Source organism: Hirundo rustica, chromosome 14 (assembly GCF_015227805.2).
Source record: "Hirundo rustica isolate bHirRus1 chromosome 14, bHirRus1.pri.v3, whole genome shotgun sequence".
In the NCBI taxonomy this organism is placed as follows: domain Eukaryota; kingdom Metazoa; phylum Chordata; class Aves; order Passeriformes; family Hirundinidae; genus Hirundo; species Hirundo rustica.
The window spans coordinates 10,378,360-10,399,818 of NC_053463.1; the positions used below are offsets into that span (position 1 = coordinate 10,378,360).

The window sequence follows — 21,459 nt, forward strand, 5'->3', positions numbered from 1 at the left end:
GAGTATAATCTCAACTGGATCTACCACCTGTGGATTTTGAGGTTTACAGCTTTTACTCTAGTTTTTAAATGGCACTTTTAGTAATACTTGAATCTACTATATATTTATTTGTATATCCACTTAAACTTAATTTTCCTTTCTGATGTTTAAGAAAATATGGACTTGGTTTGCTTAACTACGTGAAGTTAGTCTAACAGTCAGTATATATTCCTTACTTTTACTTACATATATCTATGGCTAGCACTGAGCAAATAAAATTTTAATTAATTTTTTTAAACTAATAAAAAACAATCTGAAAACATTTATGTTTTTCTCTTGGGTCTGGTACCTGTTGTGATTGCACATAAATCATCTATCAAGAGTTCAAACATGAAGGATTTAACATTTTTTTAAAGGGAGTTAAATATGGCCATTTCCAGGTTTCCTGCTTCAGTGCTATTTAAAAGTAAACACTAAAAGAAAATTTGCATAAGACGGCATCTTAGAGAATAACAAGGATTTGCATTCTTAATACTGGATAACGGCAAGGACTTAAAATTTTATCTTCAAGATGCCATCTCCTAGTCATGCTTTGAACTTACCTCATCAGAGACAAAACAGTATTTGAAGACAAAAAAAGCCTTAAAATGCTATATTTGGACAAAAGACAAGCAGGAAGCATTATTTTGTTTAGCATGGTTGTTACGCATCTATTTTCAAACAAATCTACCTTTGAAGAAAGTGAAAACTGATGGAGTATCTAAATAAAATGCAATTATAATTTCTCATTTCTAAGTAAGTATTTACTGAACTGTGTAAGACAGCAGGTCAGACAACAGTTTGTTTGACAAGAGCTCAAATTATGAGAGCTGTCCTGCTGTAGTCCTCAACTTGTGACTGTCAAGCCATGTCAAACTCATCAGTCAATATTGACCTAACTTCTCCTTCTCAACAATCTTCATTTATTCTAAGGTGTAATCCATTGCAGTTTCTATATTGATTTTCTATATTGATCTCTTTTCATTTGTTGCTGTTCATATGGTAAACACTACTTTTATCCTTCTTAATTCTGGGCAAGGACAGTGGGGCACCAACAGAGCTGATGTGCTGTTGAGTTTCCTGCCAGACTGATGGAAAGACACACAGCTTCAGGAACTAAAGGTCAAAATAAAGAACATCACAGAAGTTTTCCGAGCTCAACCAAAACCATGAACACACAGGCTGTCTTGCTGAAGCTATCAGTACATGAACTGACAAAACAACACTTACTACAGTGTTTTCTCCTCAGAGGAAAAGTTTAGAGGAGTATTTCTAGAGAAGGAACTTCATTTTTAATAAATGTCATAGATCATGCTGCTGTTCTAGCTCACTGTACTTACAAGTGCTGTATGCAGGCTCACATTGAAGTGACAATATCTGGATCTTGTCTTCGTCTGTCTCTACACTGAGGTTGGACAGGTACTGCTTCACCTTCCTCGCCATCTGGGCATCCTCATAGAGCTTCTTGGCATTCAGCAGCGAGCTGCGGCGGGCACGCTTCTTGTGAGCACCTCCCTGCACGTCCAGCATGTTCGAGTTCATGCTGCCCTGGCTCAGAGATCTGCAAGAGAAAAGATCAAAAAAGTAAAGGTTCAGTTCTCAACAGCAACAAAGAGCTACAGTAGCATAGGCCAAAGCAGATTAATACCAGTAACCTTCAGTTAGGGCTAGTGCATGCTGATGCAAATGAGTTAAAAAAGATGAACAGCATTAAAACAACACTTGTCTTAACATATCTGGGTAAATTGAGAGCAGCGATTTCAGTCTAGAACATGACTGCATATGGAAATGTGGAGCTGGGAAGAACAAGGGGCAGTGCTGCGTGCGGAACTCATGCAGCTCCGCTAATGAACCGCAGGCTTGAGCTGCAAGACCGGCAGCTGACAAGAAGAAATGGCCTCAAGATGTGCCAGCAGAGGTTTAAACTGGGCATATTAGGAAAAACTTCTTCATGGAAAGGGTTGTCAAGGCCTGGGACAGCCTGCCCAGGGCAGTGGTAGGGTCAGCATCCCTGGAAGTGTTCAAACACCACGTGTTTAAGGCACTTGAGGACATGGTTTAGTGGTCAACATGGTGGTGGTGTTGGGTTGATGGCTGGATTTCATGATCTCAGAGGTCTTTTCCAGCCTTATCAGCTTTATGAATTCAACTGTAGATCCTAAAAGTGGACAAACTTGGTAACTCTTGTTTGTTTAAGGAACTGGTACCCACTGCGTGCATCAGGCTTACACAGACACTTCTTGCCCTGAGCACTGAAGTGAGTGACCACTGCAATCCTCTTAGAAAACTGAGCTTCTCATAATGGTTAAACAAGGGGCAAATTATGTTAAATGTACAAAGTGCGTTCAATTACACACCTAATTTCTTTCTTCAATTAACTAAAAACATTCACAGAAGAGCGGCTCATTAAAAAAACGTATCCCAAAAAAGGTGAGGAATGCAGTGATGATACACACGTACCCGGACTTGTACAGACTTGCATCTATGAAAGAGGATGCTCCTCAATACTCCTAATTTTGAGCTCTCAAGCTTATCAGTAACTGAAGCAAAAATAAACAATACTGTAATTGTTAAAGAACGTTGAGTTACTCTCCCTGACAGTCACTCCTATTCACACTGAAGGAGTGACCAAACAACTGATCTGGGTATAGTTTAAACACAGACACCTCTGTTTCAACTGCCAGAAGTCCTACAGCCACACCAGTTCTGATACATTTTTCAATAAATGGAGATCACATTATAAGTCACATGTAAATTCTAATGGAAAATGTCAAAGTTATTCAAAGCTGGGTTTGTGTGGGGATTTTTAAATATTCAGATGAATATTTTTAAAGCTACATGAAGACATTTATCAAGATCTTGTGTATTCACAGAATCACAAGCAGCAGAGTAAACATCAGGCACAGAAGAGCCATAATGGCCACAGGAATGAGAATGAAACATGTTGTTAGAGAAAATCCAAGGAATCAAGTACACTGAGCTTAGAAAATAAATGTTGGAAAACAGTTGAGTGCAATATTTTCAAATATGGTAAATAAATCATTCTGAGACAAAATATAAGCTTAAAAACTGTCAGCAATTTACAGCTCAATTAAGTAAAAAAGTAATGTTATTGGAGACAAGGAGCAGCAAAAGGCATGATGGAGTGTCCACAGCTATTCAAACCAAGGGAACACTCCTGTCTCTTGATGGATAAGGACAAAGCTATTCTACAATGACCAGGAATTTATGTTTATTTTTAATGACAGAAATATCTTATTGCTTATGTACACACTGGGTTTTTTTTTTCTTTCAAGTCTGGATTTGACTTTTTAAGACAATTTAATTCTATTTTCTTTAACCATTATTTTTCCTTATTCCCTTGTGTTCACAGTAATTCCAAGGGTTAGAAATTATAATAGCTCCATGGGTCCTGGCTATTTCTCCCCATGAGCTGCCTTGTGAGCAATTAATTATTGAGCACCCAATGCTGCCAGCCAAGGGCATCCACAGCAGTATCAGGGACCAGTATCCAAACCTGCCAATCCCAGTATGACCAGCCCAAGTCCTGGCACTGTCCCCATCCCTGCTATGCAAAGGCACACAGGTAACACTTTATGGGTAAAAAAACACATAACACATAAAATATGGCTACAATGGCAGTCTTAAAATCACTGTCCTAGGCCAGGCAGGAATTTTCCTGACCAAATCAGAATTCCCATCTTTAGTCATTCCATGATCCAGTCCTCACACAACCAACACTCCCAGTGGTATCAATGAGGATTTTGGTGATGTGAGATACATTTTAAACACATACTAAAAATACGTACTTTGAAGGTTGCCTGACACAAACTTCAAGGAGAAAATTACTACATCATTACCACAATTCAAAGTGTCCTAATAGCTGAAAATCCAGAATGGCTTCAACTTTCTATAACATGTTAAAAGGCAAGTTACTTAATTCATTTACTTCCCAAAATAGTTTGCCCTCCAATATAACTGCACAGCAGGGGGTTTTTTAATGCACAAAGCCAAAACTCAAACAACTTATCTACTACACAAAAGCAACTCAGAATTCTTATAGCTGCAGTAAAATGTTGGCTGAAAACCCTTACTCCTGTTTTCAAAAAAACATGTATTGCAGGGTTAATAAAATGCATGCTGTATTTCAGATGCATGCACTAACGAGGAGGATGCAGTATGTTAAGATTTGCATAACCTTTATTTATCTTAGTTGCATTCAGCTCTACACTTACCCCAAACTTCTCCACCTCTTCTTCCTGTAAGCAAGAGCCATATACATTGAAGCATGTATTTGAACAGAAAAGCACAGGAAAAAAATAAAACAGTTGAGAGTCAGGAAGAAAGATGTAGACAGGAAAGAACAGAAAAGAAAAATCTCTATACAACCAAATTCTTCTCAAACAATAATACAATGTTTTCATGAAATGCAAGGGCAAGACTTAACAAATACTTTAACATCTATCAGTTTTTTGTTTAACTGGTGAATTGAAAAAAAATCAAATTTGCATTAATTTATTTTATTTTCTGTAAGCCAAATTCAAATTTGGTGGAGCGCAACTCATTCATACTGCAGGAAATGGGATTAAATTAATTTATTTGTTGCGTTAGGCTTGGTGAAGGTGTATGAGAAATCCTCACTACCAGTGGTCAAGTTTATGGTAGTGTTTCCTCTTGATTGTTGGCTGGAAAACAAGCCAGTTGCCAAATACACCTTGAAAGCCTAGATGCTCTTTGTAATTGGTAATGAACTTGAGAGCAAGTCTCATGTTACCACTAATACACATCCTTTCTTGTTGATTATTCATCTTCAAAAGCATTTATTTGGCGCTTCATAACACAAACTGATAGATCAAACACGAGAGGCAATGAAAATTAATATAAATGACATGAAAACATGGAATTATCTTCTTTTCATCTTTGGCACTAACCCTAATATTAGATGCCTAAGCAGTTTATGGCAGTGTGTGTAATTTAAATTACAGTCATTAAAATGTGTTCTGTAATTCTGAAAAACATACTAAAGGCAACTATTTACTATGAAATTTATTTAATGATTAGACTTCATAAGGTCTTAGGAAGTGCCTGGGCCATCAGGGAAATTTATTTACAGACTAATTTCAGCTGTGAAGGCCAAAGTTTCTGAAAAGCAATCACAACTTCTCAGAAACTGACTTCATAATTTTATGCTAAAAATGAAATCTTGCTAATTCAAATCCAACTGTATAAAGGTGAATCTCCACTGTGAAATAAATCCATCTTTAAGTAACATTAATAAGGGTCTGTTGTTTTTGGCTCAGATTGGGCCATTTTTAGAGTCACAGAACAGTCTGTGTTGGGAGGAACCTGAAAGTTCATCCCCTTCCAGCCCCTGCCATGGGCAGGGACATGGTCCACTAGACCAGGCTGCTCAGAGCCCAGTCCAGGCTGGCTTTAAATGCCTGTATTTAAAAAAAAAGTATCTTTCCTGATAGCCAGTCTTGCAAACAAAAACCTGAGAGAACTGATGATCCCCTGTCAATCCTGATCGCTGGATTACCAAAGGGAACCAAATCTCTGTGCCCTTATAAATGCATGTGATGAATTCACACATCAGAGAGAATCACAACTGCACGGGTGACTGGGACTGGAATTTCAGGTGGATGAAGCACACTTCACCCAAAACCTGTCCACTGCGTCTCCTACTTGCACTACTCCCTCCAGGGTGTTCAGAGAGCTCTCCTCAGCTGGGGTGCATTCAAGTCTGGGCAGCTCAAGAGAGGATTTTGTCATTTTCTGAAGTCAGAGCCACGTTTCAGCACCACACATGACCTCGTCCACAATTCCCCACCCAAACTTCACCCTGAGGGGTCTTGTCTGGCCCATTAGCTTGAGGCAGACAGTGAGCACAAGGAGCAAGGCTACCACCCATCCCACAGACACCCACAGGATCAGGAGCCTGTGTGGACACAACAGAGTCTATGATGCTTTTAGTTCAGCCAGTGGGAAGAAAAGAGATGCAGGAAATAATTCATTACCACTAAATAAAATCTGGAGCTAATCAGCACCAGATTAGAAGTTATGCTGCTTTTATACTGCACTTTGTTAACACCAAGCCTGGTGATATTCAGCATCAAGATAAAAAGAAAAAAATAAGAAATATAAGCCAAAAAAACACCCTCCACCTGCTGAAGCCTGAATATTATGTAGGTGGAACAAGCTGTGCTTAGAACAAATAAAAAATATTTAGTTTGAATTTAATATGTTATCAGTGGGGTCTTGTTTTGAAACAACATTTCAGATCTATATGTCAGTGATTTAGGTGCTTTTTAGCTCTCTCTCATATCTAAATATTGTATCCCATAACATTATACCTCTCTCAAAACTCTACTGACACTAACATTTTCTTTGGCAGACATACCTATCATTAAAATCAGAACTTATTCTTCTGTGCTTTTTAAAGGTAATAAATTGGTTTATTAGTCATTCAAAGCAGGTCTGGGAAGCATCAACTGTTTATAGTTCGATAAAGATTGTGGTTTGATGGCAGATGTCAGTGATGAGGTACACAACGAAACATCAACGTGCTGATGCACACAGAGACCCAGATCCCCACACCGAGACCCTGCAGTGCCATCGCCCTTCCCACTGCACACCTTTGTCTGAACATCACAGCGGGGTCCATGTTTGCCGAGGTCATTCGGACAACTTGGCGAATTTCTTTGGCAATCATCCGGAGCTTCTCGAAATTTACCAGGCCGTCCACTTTAGAATCATTGCCTGCATAATTGAAACACACACATAAGGGAAAAAAGAAAAAGAGTAATAAATAAATATTTCTGAACAGCCACTGCGCTTCTAGTTCTTCCCTCGTAACCCTTCTCCCTTCCCTGTCCCACAATCAACACTATTTTTTAAATCAAAGTAGCAAGAAAACAGGATGCTGTTGCAAAATACTAATGGAATCAGGCCCACTTGGACTACCCTACGTTCTTTGGTTAGCCTATTTCTAAAGTAACAAGTATTAGTAGGAGGAAAAAGCAGTAAGTGAACTATGCCCAAATTCACTTGCATAATGTTAAAAATAATAAAAATATAGAATTGACATTAACAACATTCACATTAGGAAAGAAGTTCAAACAGTTCTGAACCACCACAACCAAGATTTAAGCATATTTGGAAAATGGTTCACCTCAACCAGTTGTGAACAGGACTTTGTATAAAGGGAACACAATGGAAACACTTCAACAAAATCCCTTGAAAATGTTGAAAGCCAAGAGCAGGAGATGTATCACTGGAGCTGTGTGCATGCCACAACATGGAATGAAAATGTTTTATTTTTAATTTTTGTCTAGGACCAGTCTCTTCCATTAGGCATTCCCAGTTGTCTTTTATTTTACTCCTACAAAGGATCCCTCAAAAGCATCCTACTGGTGGCAGCTTCGTTAGACACACGTTGACACACTGAGCACTGAAGAAAGGGCTGAAGTACATTCAATGCTTCATTTATTTTCTGCTTGACATTACCTTCATGCAGAAATGTGATATCTTTCTTGACAACAGGGAAAAGTGGGATAATTGGAGGCTGCATGCTCTGGCTGCTGAGGATGTTGCGATATTTTGCCATGTTTCGAGATGGATCAAAAAGATCTTGAAGGTCTCTGAGGTGCTTTTCATACTTGCTGGGTAACTTTTCCCAAGTGCCTCTGAGACGAGCTACTGGTGCAAGATTTAACCCACTGCAAGGCAGAAACATTTTGTTATTAGCTGTGAGTGGAATCGTTAACTTTCGCAAGGAAGTGAAGGGTTGGGGGTTGTTTTAAGCATTAAAAAGAATTTTCCCACGGTTAACTGTGAAGCTGGGTGAATAGCAGGCTACAAGTTCATCACAATAACCCTCTGCTCCTTAAACAGGACAGTAAAACCAGGACTGCTCAAGGTACAAATTTCAAATTACTGCCAAAATAATATCTATAACACGGGACTGACATCTTAAGAACCACTTCTCTCCTGTAAAAAAATGTATGCCAGGGCAAGAACAAAAATGGTAAAAATGGTAAAATATGCATGAGGTGAACTGATGATTGCACAGAAAATCAGAATAGTGCAGAGCTCATCCCAAGAAGAAGTGGCAAGATTTAGAAATTTTTCCTTGTGAGGGTGGTGAGGCACCAGCACAAGCTGTCCAGAGAGGCTGTCGATTCTCCATCTGTAAAGTGTGCAAGGACTGGCTGGATTAGGTTTGGAACAACCCAGTGTAGTGGAAGGTGTTCCAGCCCATAGAGGGGGATGGAATGAGATTATCTTTAAGGTCTCTTCCAACCCAAACCCTTCTGTCATTCTCTGACTTCAGAACTTCAGACAAGAGCATTTGTAAATGAGCGACAGACTGAGGACTGGAAGCAGCAGATATGCTAAAACTTGTCACTGAGCCCTCATTCCCACTAGGTAAAAATATATCCAGAATTATTTGGATACAAAAAAACCTCATTAAATAAAAACATTAAGTAAATTAAATCCATCCTCCCTATCCATCCTGTCACCAATTATGCTCAAGAAATTCTGCAATAATTGCAAAGTCCTCACCTTTACAAAACAGGAAAGGGATGTGCTCCAGCATTCTTTAGCAAATCCAGAGCCACACTATCACTGAATTTGCTATTCTCAGTTTCGCGGTTTTTTAGAAACTTATTTCATATTTGGTTTATCTTTCAGACAAATTTCTCTCCATGCTATGCCAAACAAGGTCTTCTCTGACATGAAAAAAAACAAACATATGCCAGCCCACAGCTCCTCTTTTCCACGCTACATTAGGACAGTTATCTTCCTATTTCATGAGACATATGGCACCAAACTGCTGTGCAGGACAAGGCAAGAAAAAGAACCCCTGTGCCATATGCTCACAAAAATATATTCTTCTGAAAATAAGAGTAAAGCAAAAACTAAGTTATTTGCTTTTTTTTGGACAAAAGACCACTTTAGTCATGGTCTGATTGGACTTAACTGAGAAGCAGAAAGAGTTATTTCCTTACTTAAAATAAACCATGAAAAATTAGGGAGCAGAACCGAAAAATTAGAATCAGTATCCATGTGTGTATTCCCACATAATGAACAGCCTTCATGACTGTCCAGTATCCTTCAGAAAAACTCATGAATTCTTTAATGACTAACCACAAGCCAACACATTTGATGAACTGGTTAGAAATGGGAGAAAATATTTTTAAATTGTGTTTTCGACAATGCTGCTGGGATACAACACAAATCCAGATCTTTGTCTGATGAATCACAGTGCCTTTTTTTTCCTACAGTAAAGGCTGGGTGTAAGATAACTGCAAATACAGGAAATGCTGAACTCATGCTGTTGAGGCAGCAGCATTCCATATAAATCAGAAGAGAAAGCTTAAATGTGCAACTGAAGAGGGAAAAAATAAAATACAGAAGCAAGCAGATGACAAAAAGGAATGAGAAGGAAAATGAAGCCAAAACAAGACTGATTTGAGGAAGTCCTTACAATGGAAGGAAGAAATAAAGTAATCTCATCTTCACATATATGACAGCGCACCCTGGAAAAGTAACAATGACTGACAAAAAGAAGGGAAATTGGGTGCCAAAGTCACAGAAAATGACATAATGCTCGGGCAGGTTTCTGCAGTTCATCAATCAAACAGTGCTTTGCACCCATCTTCTCTTTTCCTGTGAGGTACTGTCACAGCTGCAGCTGCAGCCATGAGAAGGTGCCAGTGCACAAGGCACTGTCACACCTAGCAGTGCAACAGGACTGAAGTGCTGAGGTGACAGTGCAGAGGCCACGGTGACAATCCACCTCTGACCGGTATGGCTTTGGAAAACCACCCAGCCCCAACCATAGTCTGCTCAGGATATTCCCTATTCTTTCCTTTCCATTTGGATGATCAGAATTGCCTGTGACAGCACCAATCAGATCTGAGAAATGGGAAGTATTTTACCTTATCACCGCAAACATGGAATTGAAGTTCTTGCATTCTCGACAGTGGAGAGCAATTTTAATGAAATGCTTAATAATCTTCATTCGTTTGAGTTGGTTGGGTTCTGCCAAAATTTCCATGGCAACCCAGAAGGTCTCTTGATTTATGACATCCTCAAACTGTTTCAGGTGAGCATTCCCTGTTTTGGAGTCCAGCTTGTAGAGGTCATCAATGTATTCCGTCGGCTCGATGTTGCGGAATAATTCGAAGTCCCGCATGGAGAGCTGAGTGGCCACCTCAATGGTGCTCAGCTGCAGGAGGGAAATCTGGCTCTCTCGGAGTAGCTCCTGAGCATCCTCATCTGAGCATAACGTCTCTGTTTCCATATTGTTTTTCAGATAATACCTGAAGCATAATTGAGTAGCAACAACACATCAGAGATGCTCTTCAGAGGATTTGTGAACGCAAAGACATTGAACTATACCCATCACTGTGAGCATTACAGAGACAAGGGACAACATAACCTTGTACTTCAGTTAATGTAAAATAACACCATTACTTAAGTAAACCAACTTTCCAAAAGCTCTTTTTAAATATTTTTTACACTGTACTCCGTAACATGCTGTAGTATTCACCTTCAGAAAAAGGTCCATTACTTTTCTGTTTGTAAATTCAGCAGTGAAAACAGCATTTTAAAAACACACCAGTCCTGAGAAATTTCCTGTTAATGTACTTCTACATTTCTTACACAAATTTAGTGTGTTTTTTCCCATATATTTAGTGTGCATATTAATATTTGCATGAGCACAGAGTATTCAGAAAATAAAAATATATCTGGAAAATTCATTCCACGGTCCCAGGTAAATGACTTTGAGATACACAAAAGTTTATTACTCGTGAATTCCCTCTGTTGCCTAGCAAAGACAACTACAGAATATTTTACTTTAATAAACTTTCTTCTGGTATGGATCAGGTCATCAGATAAAACCAAAGCACTTAACATTTCAGAAGCATTCAGAACAGTTTACCTAAAAATGGAAGAATTTATCTCAGGTTAGTATCAGTTCATTGCAGCATGACACTGAGAAAGAAATTAATTGTATACTTTAATCCTCAAGTGCATGTGGGAAGTGTCAAAACAAATAAAACCTTTTCCTCTAAGTGTAAACCACTATATACATTATCCTGATCTGCTAAACTTAGCTGTCATCAAGCAAGCTTGCTGTAGATTTAGAGAGGGATTTTTTTGGCGCAAAAGAGAAAGGTGACCCAAAGAAGAGAGGGAAGTGTAAGTTACTGGCATTTACAAACCTGTGCTTCCAATAGACACTCATCTACTTTAATTAAAACACCTCTTCCCGATGCTGGACTTTACTATCAGGGAGGTCTCTTCAATGTACAATGTTCCAATCACGAAAGCCAAATAAAACCCAACCAAAAAAACAAAAGGTGCATTCACCGTCCATTGAGCTGAATCCTGTCAGCCAGCTTGGAGAACTGATCCGGGAGCCTGCGCTGCTTGATGACGCCCTCGGGGCTGACGGACACCTCGCACAGGGAATAGGTCTCGGGGGCTCCTGTCAGGTTGAACTCATGGACAGCGTGACTCACCACCTCCTTTGCTGTAGTGTCCTTGCTGATGATGATGTAACAGCTCTGCTGATCCGCTTTGAAAACTCGTATCACTTGATCTGGAATATCTAAAAAAAGAGCGTAACGCCCTTCATGTGTGAAGTACTTTTCCCTTGAAAAGACACAAGGTCACTTGGAGAGATATTTCGCAAGGGCACGCGATAGAACAAGGGGGAATTGGGTTAAGCTAAGGAGGGCAGGTTTAATTGGATTTTAGGGACAAATTCTTCCCTGTGAGGGGGGTGAGGCCCTGGAACAGGTTGCTCAGAGAGGTTGTGGACTCTCCATCCCTGGAGGTGTTCAACACCAGGCTGGATGGGGCTTGGAGCACCCGGTCTAGTGGAAAGTAGGGGGTGGAACTAGATGATCTTTAAGGTCCATTGCAAGCCAAACCATTCTGTAATTCTATGATTTACTGTTTCATTGATCATCAGAAAACAAAAACAACCAGCTTCTGGGGAAAAAAAACATGCTGGACTTGAAAAAAAATTAAAATACTGGCTTTTTCTTCATCTTTATAAGGAAAAAAAGATTCTTCTCCTCTCTGCTCTTCTCCAACTCAATTACTCTACCATCACACGACCCCAGTCAAAGTATAAGACATCCAGGTATGTAACTGGACTGCACACTGCTCCTCCCCAGTGTGTTTTAAAAACTTTGGCAGCATCATTCCTTCTTTGGCTCTCTTGTGTCTGTGACAGCCAGGGACATGAAGCCACCAAGCACGGATGGATGGGCTCAGGGTGGGAGGATATGAAGACGAAAGGAGATTTGGTTGCTCCCAGAACTAGGGAGCTTTTACGCTTGCTCTTTCCCCTGAAGGAACTAAGCTGCTGCCAGCAGTTAATTCTTTGGCTGGCGTACATATTTATGGCACATTTTATGTATTATAAATGTATTAGAGAACAGCTTTATCTGAGGCAGCCTAAAGCAGGAAATAAATATCTAAAGAAACGTGTTTAATTAATAGCTTGATGATTGCAAATAATTTGCTCTATTAGCTATTACAGAAAGTTTGATTTTCAAAATAAAACTGATTTTAAAAAAAATGTCAAGAGTCAAAATGCACAGTAATTTCAAGCACAGGGAAGCCAAATTTTTCCCTTCCCTGAAGTCTGAAGACTAAAACTTCACAACTTTTCTGCAGACCTGAGAAGATGGGAGGCTGCTGCTGAGCCCTCAGCCAAAGCTTCAGAGTCTGAAGCTCTCCAAAACCACACCAGAGGCAGATGTGCCATAACTCCTGCATGAGATCCCCAGTGAGGAAAGGGAAGGGCTGTCATTATAGCAACAGCCTCATAAACAGCCCTGCCCTTCTCTCAGCTGCTATTTACCCAGCCCTTAAAACCACAGTGGTACGTGCCAAATGTGTGGATTTAGAGGTGTGACCTGCCCTGGAGCACGGGTGATGATCAGGCGTCCCTCTGCCCAGGGGGAAGCAGCCCATGGAATCATCCTGCTGGGCAGAGCACCCAGGTCCTTCAGGCACTCCCAGCAGCAGCTCTCTGAGCACAGGTTTGGATGCTGCTCAACCCACTGCCCATACATTGATTTTCCTCCATCACAATCGACTGCTAAGGAGGCAACAAAGATCTTTGAGGGCAGCGACTTTGGGGTTACTTTTTCTTGTGTCAGGACTTAAAGGTGTTACGGGCACAAATAGAAGGAATTTCAAGGTAAAAAGTAAGCAGGTAATCTATGATCCAGCACCAAATCCCAAACATTGGAAAAAAGAAAGGCTCAACATCAGCTGAAAATACATTTTAAGATAGAAGAAAACACGGGTTAAAAAAAATCTGATTGAAAGCTAATTCCTCTAACAGTTTCATGGTTATGATTAACACATTATCAGAACATTCTCATCAGAAGCTGGGTTCTAGCTGAACATGACAAGTTCAATATATATGTGAATAGGGGCAATATAAGGGAGAGATAAATATTTTGTACTTTATTTCAGAGTGAAAGTGGTGAAAATGACATAATGAATAATTAGAGAAGTGCCTGCACACACAGAGGTGATAATAAAGAAACAGAAGATGGAAACATCTAAACTTTGGCATCAACATACCTAAAACCCAGAACACACTCAAGGTGTAAAACTGAAAACTGAAATTTAATTGGGGAGAAAAAAGGAAAAAGTAAAAAAAAAAGGAAAGAACCATGCAACCAAAACAATGTAATCTGTGACAGATAAGAAACATAAATTACAGGCACATTTCTGTCTTCATGGTCTTTGCTTTTAAGCAGGCAAACATAAATTATTAAATTATTTTTTTATGCATTATTCAGCTCACTTTGACAATACAAAGCACATTTCAAGTTGGCATGCACAGCACTTTAGTTATGAAGCACAAAAGAACAAATGAAATCTCTATTATATTTTATATCTATATAATATATTATATTATATAAAATAATTGTTATCCTCTGAAACTTAAGTTCCATGAAAGAGATATAAGCAACTTCATCCCTTCAAAGCAAGGCCACAGAGAAGCAGAGGAACCTGCCAAAGGTCATTCAGTGTGCTGGGGGCAGAAATGGGAATAAAATGCAGGTCTCAGCCTCAGCAAAGCACCGTGCCTATATAGGAACCTATGGATTTGTTTTAAGAAAAATTACAGAGCCATCCAACGCCCTACAGTAATAACTATGTCAGTGCAATGTCTGATAGCGTTAAATTTACAGGCAAGCCATGCAATATTAAGGTCTACAGGATGCTTTACATGAGGATACTTACAGTAAAACCCAACAGCTGCACACAGGAGAAAAAGAAAAAAAAACGTATCAACACCAAATCAAGACTGAGATGCTTACAAAACTTAGCAAGAGTAAGCTGTCAGAAATAATTTGGTTTTCTTTGACATTCAAACATTGCAGCGTATTTGTTATAGCAAGCTTAAAGTAAAGCTAAATGATCCCACTGAGGATGTTCCTGCCCATGGCAGGGGGATTGGACTAGATGACCATTAAAGGTCCTTTCCAACCCAAATCATTCTGTGATTCTATCCAAGATGAACCAGTTACCACCATTTCATATTAAGCAGTAACTTGTATAGTATTAAATGAAGAGTTTTAGAAAAATGTGTAGCTCTCATGCAGACATCAAGGATCTGGACTTGCAGCAAAAAGGGAACTTTTTTGCTATGGGTATTTATGCACCTGATATGATATATCTGTGCACATCCCTTTTAAAGGGGAAATGTGCAGGTTTATGTAAACATAAGCCACAGTCACAAAACACTGTACAGAATATGTCATTATGTACAGAAATTACACTTAATATAGGGAAAAAAGATTCTGACACGACACATTTACAGGCAGCTCAGCAGGAGCGACTGCAGTTGCAATTTTCCCCCTGACCCAGCTGCCTTGCTAACCCCTCCTGTAAATCAACCTCAAGCTGCCATTTTACCTGAAGGATTAGAGAAATCCAGAATGCTGGTTGTGGGTTGCAGCAGGTCAGGGCTGCTGGATGACAGGGTGCCTGGAATGGGCATGATGGCCAGGCTGTGCCGGCACTGCCGCGTCCCCACGATGCTGTCATCCTGCGACTGGCTCACGCTGCCATCGCTGCAAAACAGTTCTGGTTCAATTATCTGCATTAAACTCCTCCTATTTATCTTGGGATGAATGAAACTAAGAAGAATAATGGTGTTCAGCTGTTTTAATTACATGCTGTAGACAGGCTTTCAAAACAAGGATAGGGAAAAAAAATTTGAAAGCGTTCATCGGGAGAGAAAAGATATTTTGGTCTTGTTCTGCATTCATGGGGCAGATGCCATGATTTTTCAAAAAGCCTAAGCAACGTGGATATAATGACTAGAAATACTAAGCAAAAATATTTAATGGCCTGAGGCTGAAGGAGGGTAGGTTTTAGGTAGATGTTAGGGAGAAATTCCTCCCTGTGAGGGTGTGAGGCCCTGGAACAAAGTGCCCAGAGAAGCTGTGGCTGCCCCATCCCTGGAAGTGTCCAAGGCCAGGCTGGATGGGGCTTGGAGCACCCTGGTGTAGAGAAGGTGCCCCTGCTCATGGGAGGGGTCTGGAATGGGATAGCCTTTAAGATCTTTAAGGTCCCTCTCAACCCAATCCCCTTCCAACCATTCTATGATTAAAATATCACAACCTAATAAGAAACCATTACTTTTTGACAAAAGAGTCTGACAAACCTGAACAGTTTTGGAGGCAAGATGCTGAAACGGGTCTTGTCTAAAATCTTCCTGATTCTATTTCTTCCACCAGATACAGTGTTTGCTTTCATTTTCTTGTTTCCTTTTTCACGGGGAAACATCTGTTCCACATCTCCAGGCATATCTGGGATAGAATAACGGTTGTTTTTCTTTTCTGCAATTTTTGGAATATGTGGAATTCCATTCTTCTCCTGCCCTATCCTGCAGAGCAGCTCCTTAAACACTGTAAGAGAAGATACAGTTGTTGTGAGTAACCTCTGCACACAATGAATTCTTCTTTTCCCCTCAAACCTTTTGCTTTCCACGTCCCAGAGAGAGATAATAAGGCAACACTGCATTCAGGGCAATAAGCACTATGCATTTATTGGCTTTTTTGTTTGCATCTTTTAGATGCATATTCAAGAGTAACTGTAACACAGACTGGTATTTTCCCAATCTGACTTTGTTTGTTTCTACTAACACTACTGAACAGAAGCTGCATCAAATTTCCTACTGCATTTATGAAACTAAGCTAGTCTATAACCCATACTGACATTCTCAAAGCTAGAATTCTGTGGAAATTAGACGGGTTTTGTTCTGTTTCTTTCCACATACATAAGGTGAAAAAAAATGCTCAAATTGTCTTGTCAACATCAATTATTTCTTTAAAGATCCTTTAAAAATCTTTTGAAAATCTTTCAAGTCAGAAGTTCAGTATTTTCTGTTGGAAATATGGTGACACTGGAAGAATGAAGAACTGAAAACAAAGCAAATTACTCAGACTGTCCCTATGAGCAAGGCAACCAAGATTTTCTGTACAGGAAGTCTAATTAAATGATACATTTCTGTTGTATAATAAAAGCTAAGACTACAAGCTTTCCCAGTGTAGATCTGAATAGAACAGAACTGTTCATAGTCAGTACCAGACACTTAACACTCAAAAAGTCAGGATAATAGGGATCACTGCTGAAAAAAGCTTCAAGATATTAATTTATTAAAGTTTACCAGAGAAATCACCTTGAAATTCTATCAGCTAGCAGAAGGAGATTAGAACCCACTTGTAAATGTATGTTGCCCACATTTATTATACAAATGAACAACCTATCACTGTCTCAGTTATAGTGATGCTTCATTTCACATCATTTCACATTAGTCTGGACCACTGGTGACTCTGGTTGTTTCAAGCTTTTTTTGTATTATGCTAATAAGCAACTGCTGAGGGCTTGAACCTTTTTAATTGCAGTGATAAACACAGTAAAATAACTGAAAAGAAGATCAATAGTGAGCAAGGGCAGGTAACTGAAGGAAGGAAATAGGAAACAAAAACCATCAGTAGATATGGATACGGAAGAAGGAGCTATCCTGTGCAAAGTCTCCTACTTTCTGTACCTCTTCTTATTCTGTTGCCTGAACAAGACTTTGGAAAAAGAAGAGATGATTTGACTGAGATTTTAAAGAGGTTATTTAGGTGTTTATATTCATGATGACAATTAAAAGCCAGTATTTATATGCCATGCCACCTTTTATATCCCCTTTTCAATTATAAAGGTAATTTATCCTCTCATTCTTACAGTCATTGAAGAAAGTTTTACAAAATCCCAGCCTTACATTTTTGCTGTTTCTTGGCAAAAATATTTTGGTCCACAACCCTTGGCTTTGTTTCAGCCCTACTGCATGGAGGGACACTAAATCAGCTTAAACATTCATTCTCAGGGAGTTGCAGAGCTGCCTGTGCTGGCTCTGTGCCACTCAACATGCAGCCCTTGGCACATGAGAACTTATCCAAGCAAACAGAGGCACAACGAGGGGACTTCTGCACAACTTCTCACCTCAAGGGCAAGTTGGAAGAAAGAAGGTGGAGTTTTTCCTTCACACATGAAAATATACCATATATTAAGTCTACTCACCAAAAATGTTTGTTTTTACAGTAATGGAGAGATGTGTGTTATTCTTTAAGATTTCCAGAGCTTTTCCAAAGGTAATGTTCTCAAAATTTTGTCCATTTACTTCCATTATCTTTAAAAAATAAAAATTGGACTATTAGGAGAATATCTGTCTGACAGACTTACAAATACAAAGGTAATAACAGCAGGCATAGTAAGAACTTCACAGAAAGGACCGTATCGTCTCTACAGCAGCTACAAAATGAAAACACTCCCTAGAAAATAACTGTTTTCATCATGTCAGAGAAGTTTTATCCTGTAAGTAAATCAGGACTTCAATTTTTACTTGAAAAATGCTTTAAATAGGTTTATTTTCTATGATAACATGACATTCTTGTAATTAATCAAAAACAGTGCATCATGAACCACAGAACTGATATCACTTCAAAAGCTGTATTTTTACTGACTGTGACCTGTCACTGTTCCACTTGCCTCAGTGAGCTGGGATCAAAAACATTAAGTGAGAATCAATCCCACAAAACAATCTGATGGTTTCAACGTAAAAAATAACCATAACGTGGTTTCTTTTCCCATTCTGTTTTTGGAATATATAAACATTTTACATATTTTGAAAACTATTTAATAGAAACCCATTTAACAGACATAAATGGAAGCTGACCTGTGGCATTCTCACACTTGCCAGCGTGTACACAGCATAACATTTCTGTTGAGAACAACCAGGAGGTGGGTGAAGCAGATTATTTTAAATTAACATAATTGTTTTTACCTGATCACCACGCTTAAGTCCAGCTTCTGCTGCTTTACTGCCTATCTCCACAGTCTCTACAAAAATACCAAACCCCTTGTCACTGCCTCCAAGAAGGCTGAAAAATAGGGGAGAATCTCTGGAGGGTTTTTGCAGGGTGATTTGTCTCCATTTTGCTTTGGCAGCACAGGCAATATTCAGCAATCTGAGATGGCCTTTCATTTTCTGTAACACAGAAGACACAAAATGCAGTGCAATGTTTCTTTTATCAGAAATGGAAAAACAGTTATGAAAAATACCCCAAGTGCCAGAAAACTGACTTTTGATACCAGATTTTCAGATCTTACTAAATAAACCTTGCCCTCTTTCGCAGAAATGCAAAAACTCCTTAAGTGAGTGCCATAGGTATTACTTTATATGGCCTTTATATCTAGTTTATACTTAAGAACAAATATATCCAACGTTAAAAGCCACCTGTTAACTGTTACACTTAGAACTACAGCTGTTAGGCACTGGTAACACTCAAAAATTGAAATATGCAGTACCAGAAAATGTGACACTCATTCCTTTTTGCTCCTACCGTATCTTCCAAATTCTTTTCAAATTCTTCCAGGAATCGAGTCATGGCAGGATCTCCTTCAAAGTCATTAAAATGATTGTTCACCCACAGCAACACTACTCTGGTGACCTGTAAAAACAAAATAAATTATGTATGTATATATATATAAATAAAGGTACCTATGGTTCCTCTCCTATAAACTTTAATCTATAAACACAGAGGAATACTTGGACATGGCAAAAGAACATAAAACAGATTACTGTACCTGACAGGAAAAAAACATTTACACTTGAAATCATCTTATCTTTCCCTTTATTAGTGGAAGCAAATGAAAAAATTTAAAAAAAAAAAAATAGTATTTTTATACCTAAAAAATACTGGCTACATCACCCAGCACCTACTGGTGCATAAATCCTTCTTCAGCTAAGCCTTCCTGACACTGCTCATGACAATCACCTTTTAAAGCATCCTAATGATTCCTTTAAAGGAAAGTCTAGTTGTGATATTAGAAAGCTTTCTTCCAAGCAATTTTAGTTAAATATTCAGATTGTTTCTGTAGATGCTAGAGAGTCACTACCATTCATGATAGTCAGACAACTATATTATCCAGCCATATTACAAAAAAACCCCAAGTCAATAGCAGTTTCTCTTCTAAAATTATAGAATTTCTGCTTTTGTTTGATGACACACTTATCTTTATCTTTCCTTTTATTAAAAACCAGTAGTAGCCGAAATGAAAAGCATGGAAAGAGGTAAGAAGAGAAGCAGTAACCACAGCAGACCGTGCACAACTTCCTACACAAAACATCTAGTGTTTTGACAGTATGTTGGACTTCCTCAGCTCAAGGCTAGAACACATAAAAACACTGGCTAAGAATCAACAAATTGGAATGATATAAGTACCAGACTATCAAGGTTTTTTACGAATGTGCACACATAGATAGAGTAGAACCTGGTTTATTTATCTTAGTTTATTAGCAATACAAAAAGGATCAATTTAAATATATTTTCACCAGAAATATGTATCTCTTTGACTCCAACTAACCTTGTCCCTGAGGCTGTCCACTGTGAACCATTCCAAGAGTTTATTTCCAACTTCCAGGGGACTTGTTAGAAATGTTCTGTATGTTAAAAGAAAATCTTCGATGTAGGTTGGATCCACAATAGAATGTTCCTCTATTAAGTGCATGATGAGTCTCTCAGGTGTTGCCTTAAAAAAGCAAACAAAAAAACCCCAGTTATCTCTCACCACTGCCTCTCCCTAAAGAGCAATTCAACATAAACCCAAATGAACAGCCTTTAGAAAGTTCATTTATGGCCAACTCAAGAGAAAACGCACCAAACACATTTGAATCAAATCCTTTTCTCAGCCTGACTTTTTGTATAGGTAACACTGGCTAAAACAATTAGTAACTTCCCTTCATTTTATCTTTTAGTAAGCAGTTTAGGTTCCTCCTTCAGATTACAAAAGAGAAGGTCATAAAGACCCCAAAGGGTGCTCCCAATACAAAATTTAACATATGTGTTGAACAGGTTACAGTCTATGTAACTTTATTAAATTTGGATATAATACACATTCCTTCCAATCAAGTTTTTTGATCTGACACAGACAAAACTGAGTATTGTATACCAGATTTAAACTGAAATTGTATCTATTTACTAATAAAAGTTTAATAGATTAATGGAAAGCATAGAAAGAAATGCACCTTGATAACTATGTGTCCTTTTCTGGTTCCACTGCGATCCAGCTCCCTGTGCTCCTTTACCATCACAATTTCTCCTTCTTCCTCCACCTTATGAGTGTTTTTTTCCACATGGTTCAGAATCCTCCAGTAGTCTTGCTGGGCTATACACACAAACTGTCCCCAAGGACAAAAACAATGATTAAAGTATCTAAAATATTAATGTATCCCCATCACCAGGCTGAACAACCCCAACTCTCCCAATCAGTCTCCACAGCAGAGGGGCTCCAGCTCCCAGTGCACCTTTGTAGCCTTCTCTAGACCCATTCCATTCTGTTTTCTTTCATTACATGCTTAAGAGTAAGAGGTAGTTATATAGAATTGCAACCTTACCTGACAATCATCTACTTTGGTTCTGACCACTCCATTCATGTACTGTTTGTCCAGAGAGGGAGTAATCCCAAAGCTATTTCCCATACAGAGACTCTCACTCTTCCCATCAGGATAGCTGATTTCTACTGTGCCATTTAAAATAACATACCAAGAATCAAGCTAGAGGAAGAAAAAAAAAAATAGAAATTAAAAAGTGAGGCTAATTCAACACCTTTTGTAAGCTCTCATCTCAGAAAGGCTCATTCTTGTAGCCTCTAGTTTGTTATCACTAGCCGCCTGCAACATTTAATTCATCAAAACTGCACTGTAAGGCAAGAGATGGAGACTGAAAGAGGAATGCTTTTCAGCTCTCTTCATTCACTCCAGAACTGATTCTGGAGGAGGAAGTGCTGATGAATAGATTGCTTTCTTAATAAGTAGGCTAATTGGTATGATAG

The 21,459-nt window shown here is 38.9% G+C and overlaps 1 protein-coding gene across 13 annotated transcripts in view; it reads right to left on the minus strand.

The window, feature by feature from the left end:
* Positions 1-21,459, minus strand: part of RAPGEF6 (Rap guanine nucleotide exchange factor 6) — a 122,137-nt gene that overhangs the window by 17,420 nt on the left and 83,258 nt on the right. For 6 of the 13 annotated variants that reach the window (XM_040078017.1, XM_040078012.1, XM_040078016.1 and 3 more), the window contains 15 exons: positions 21,023-21,181; positions 20,654-20,806; positions 19,993-20,157; positions 18,969-19,076; positions 18,410-18,613; positions 17,647-17,755; positions 15,740-15,983; positions 14,986-15,143; positions 14,311-14,325; positions 11,401-11,641; positions 9,963-10,346; positions 7,525-7,736; positions 6,654-6,777; positions 4,254-4,277; positions 1,359-1,579 (listed from right to left, as the gene is read on the minus strand). In XM_040078017.1, the coding sequence (XP_039933951.1) occupies positions 1,359-1,579; positions 4,254-4,277; positions 6,654-6,777; positions 7,525-7,736; positions 9,963-10,346; positions 11,401-11,641; positions 14,311-14,325; positions 14,986-15,143; positions 15,740-15,983; positions 17,647-17,755; positions 18,410-18,613; positions 18,969-19,076; positions 19,993-20,157; positions 20,654-20,806; positions 21,023-21,181 (2,521 nt within the window). The remainder of the gene's footprint in view (positions 1-1,358; positions 1,580-4,253; positions 4,278-6,653; positions 6,778-7,524; positions 7,737-9,962; positions 10,347-11,400; positions 11,642-14,310; positions 14,326-14,985; positions 15,144-15,739; positions 15,984-17,646; positions 17,756-18,409; positions 18,614-18,968; positions 19,077-19,992; positions 20,158-20,653; positions 20,807-21,022; positions 21,182-21,459) is intronic. The other 7 variants (XM_040078020.1, XM_040078013.1, XM_040078007.1 and 4 more) reach the window with 3 other exon arrangements.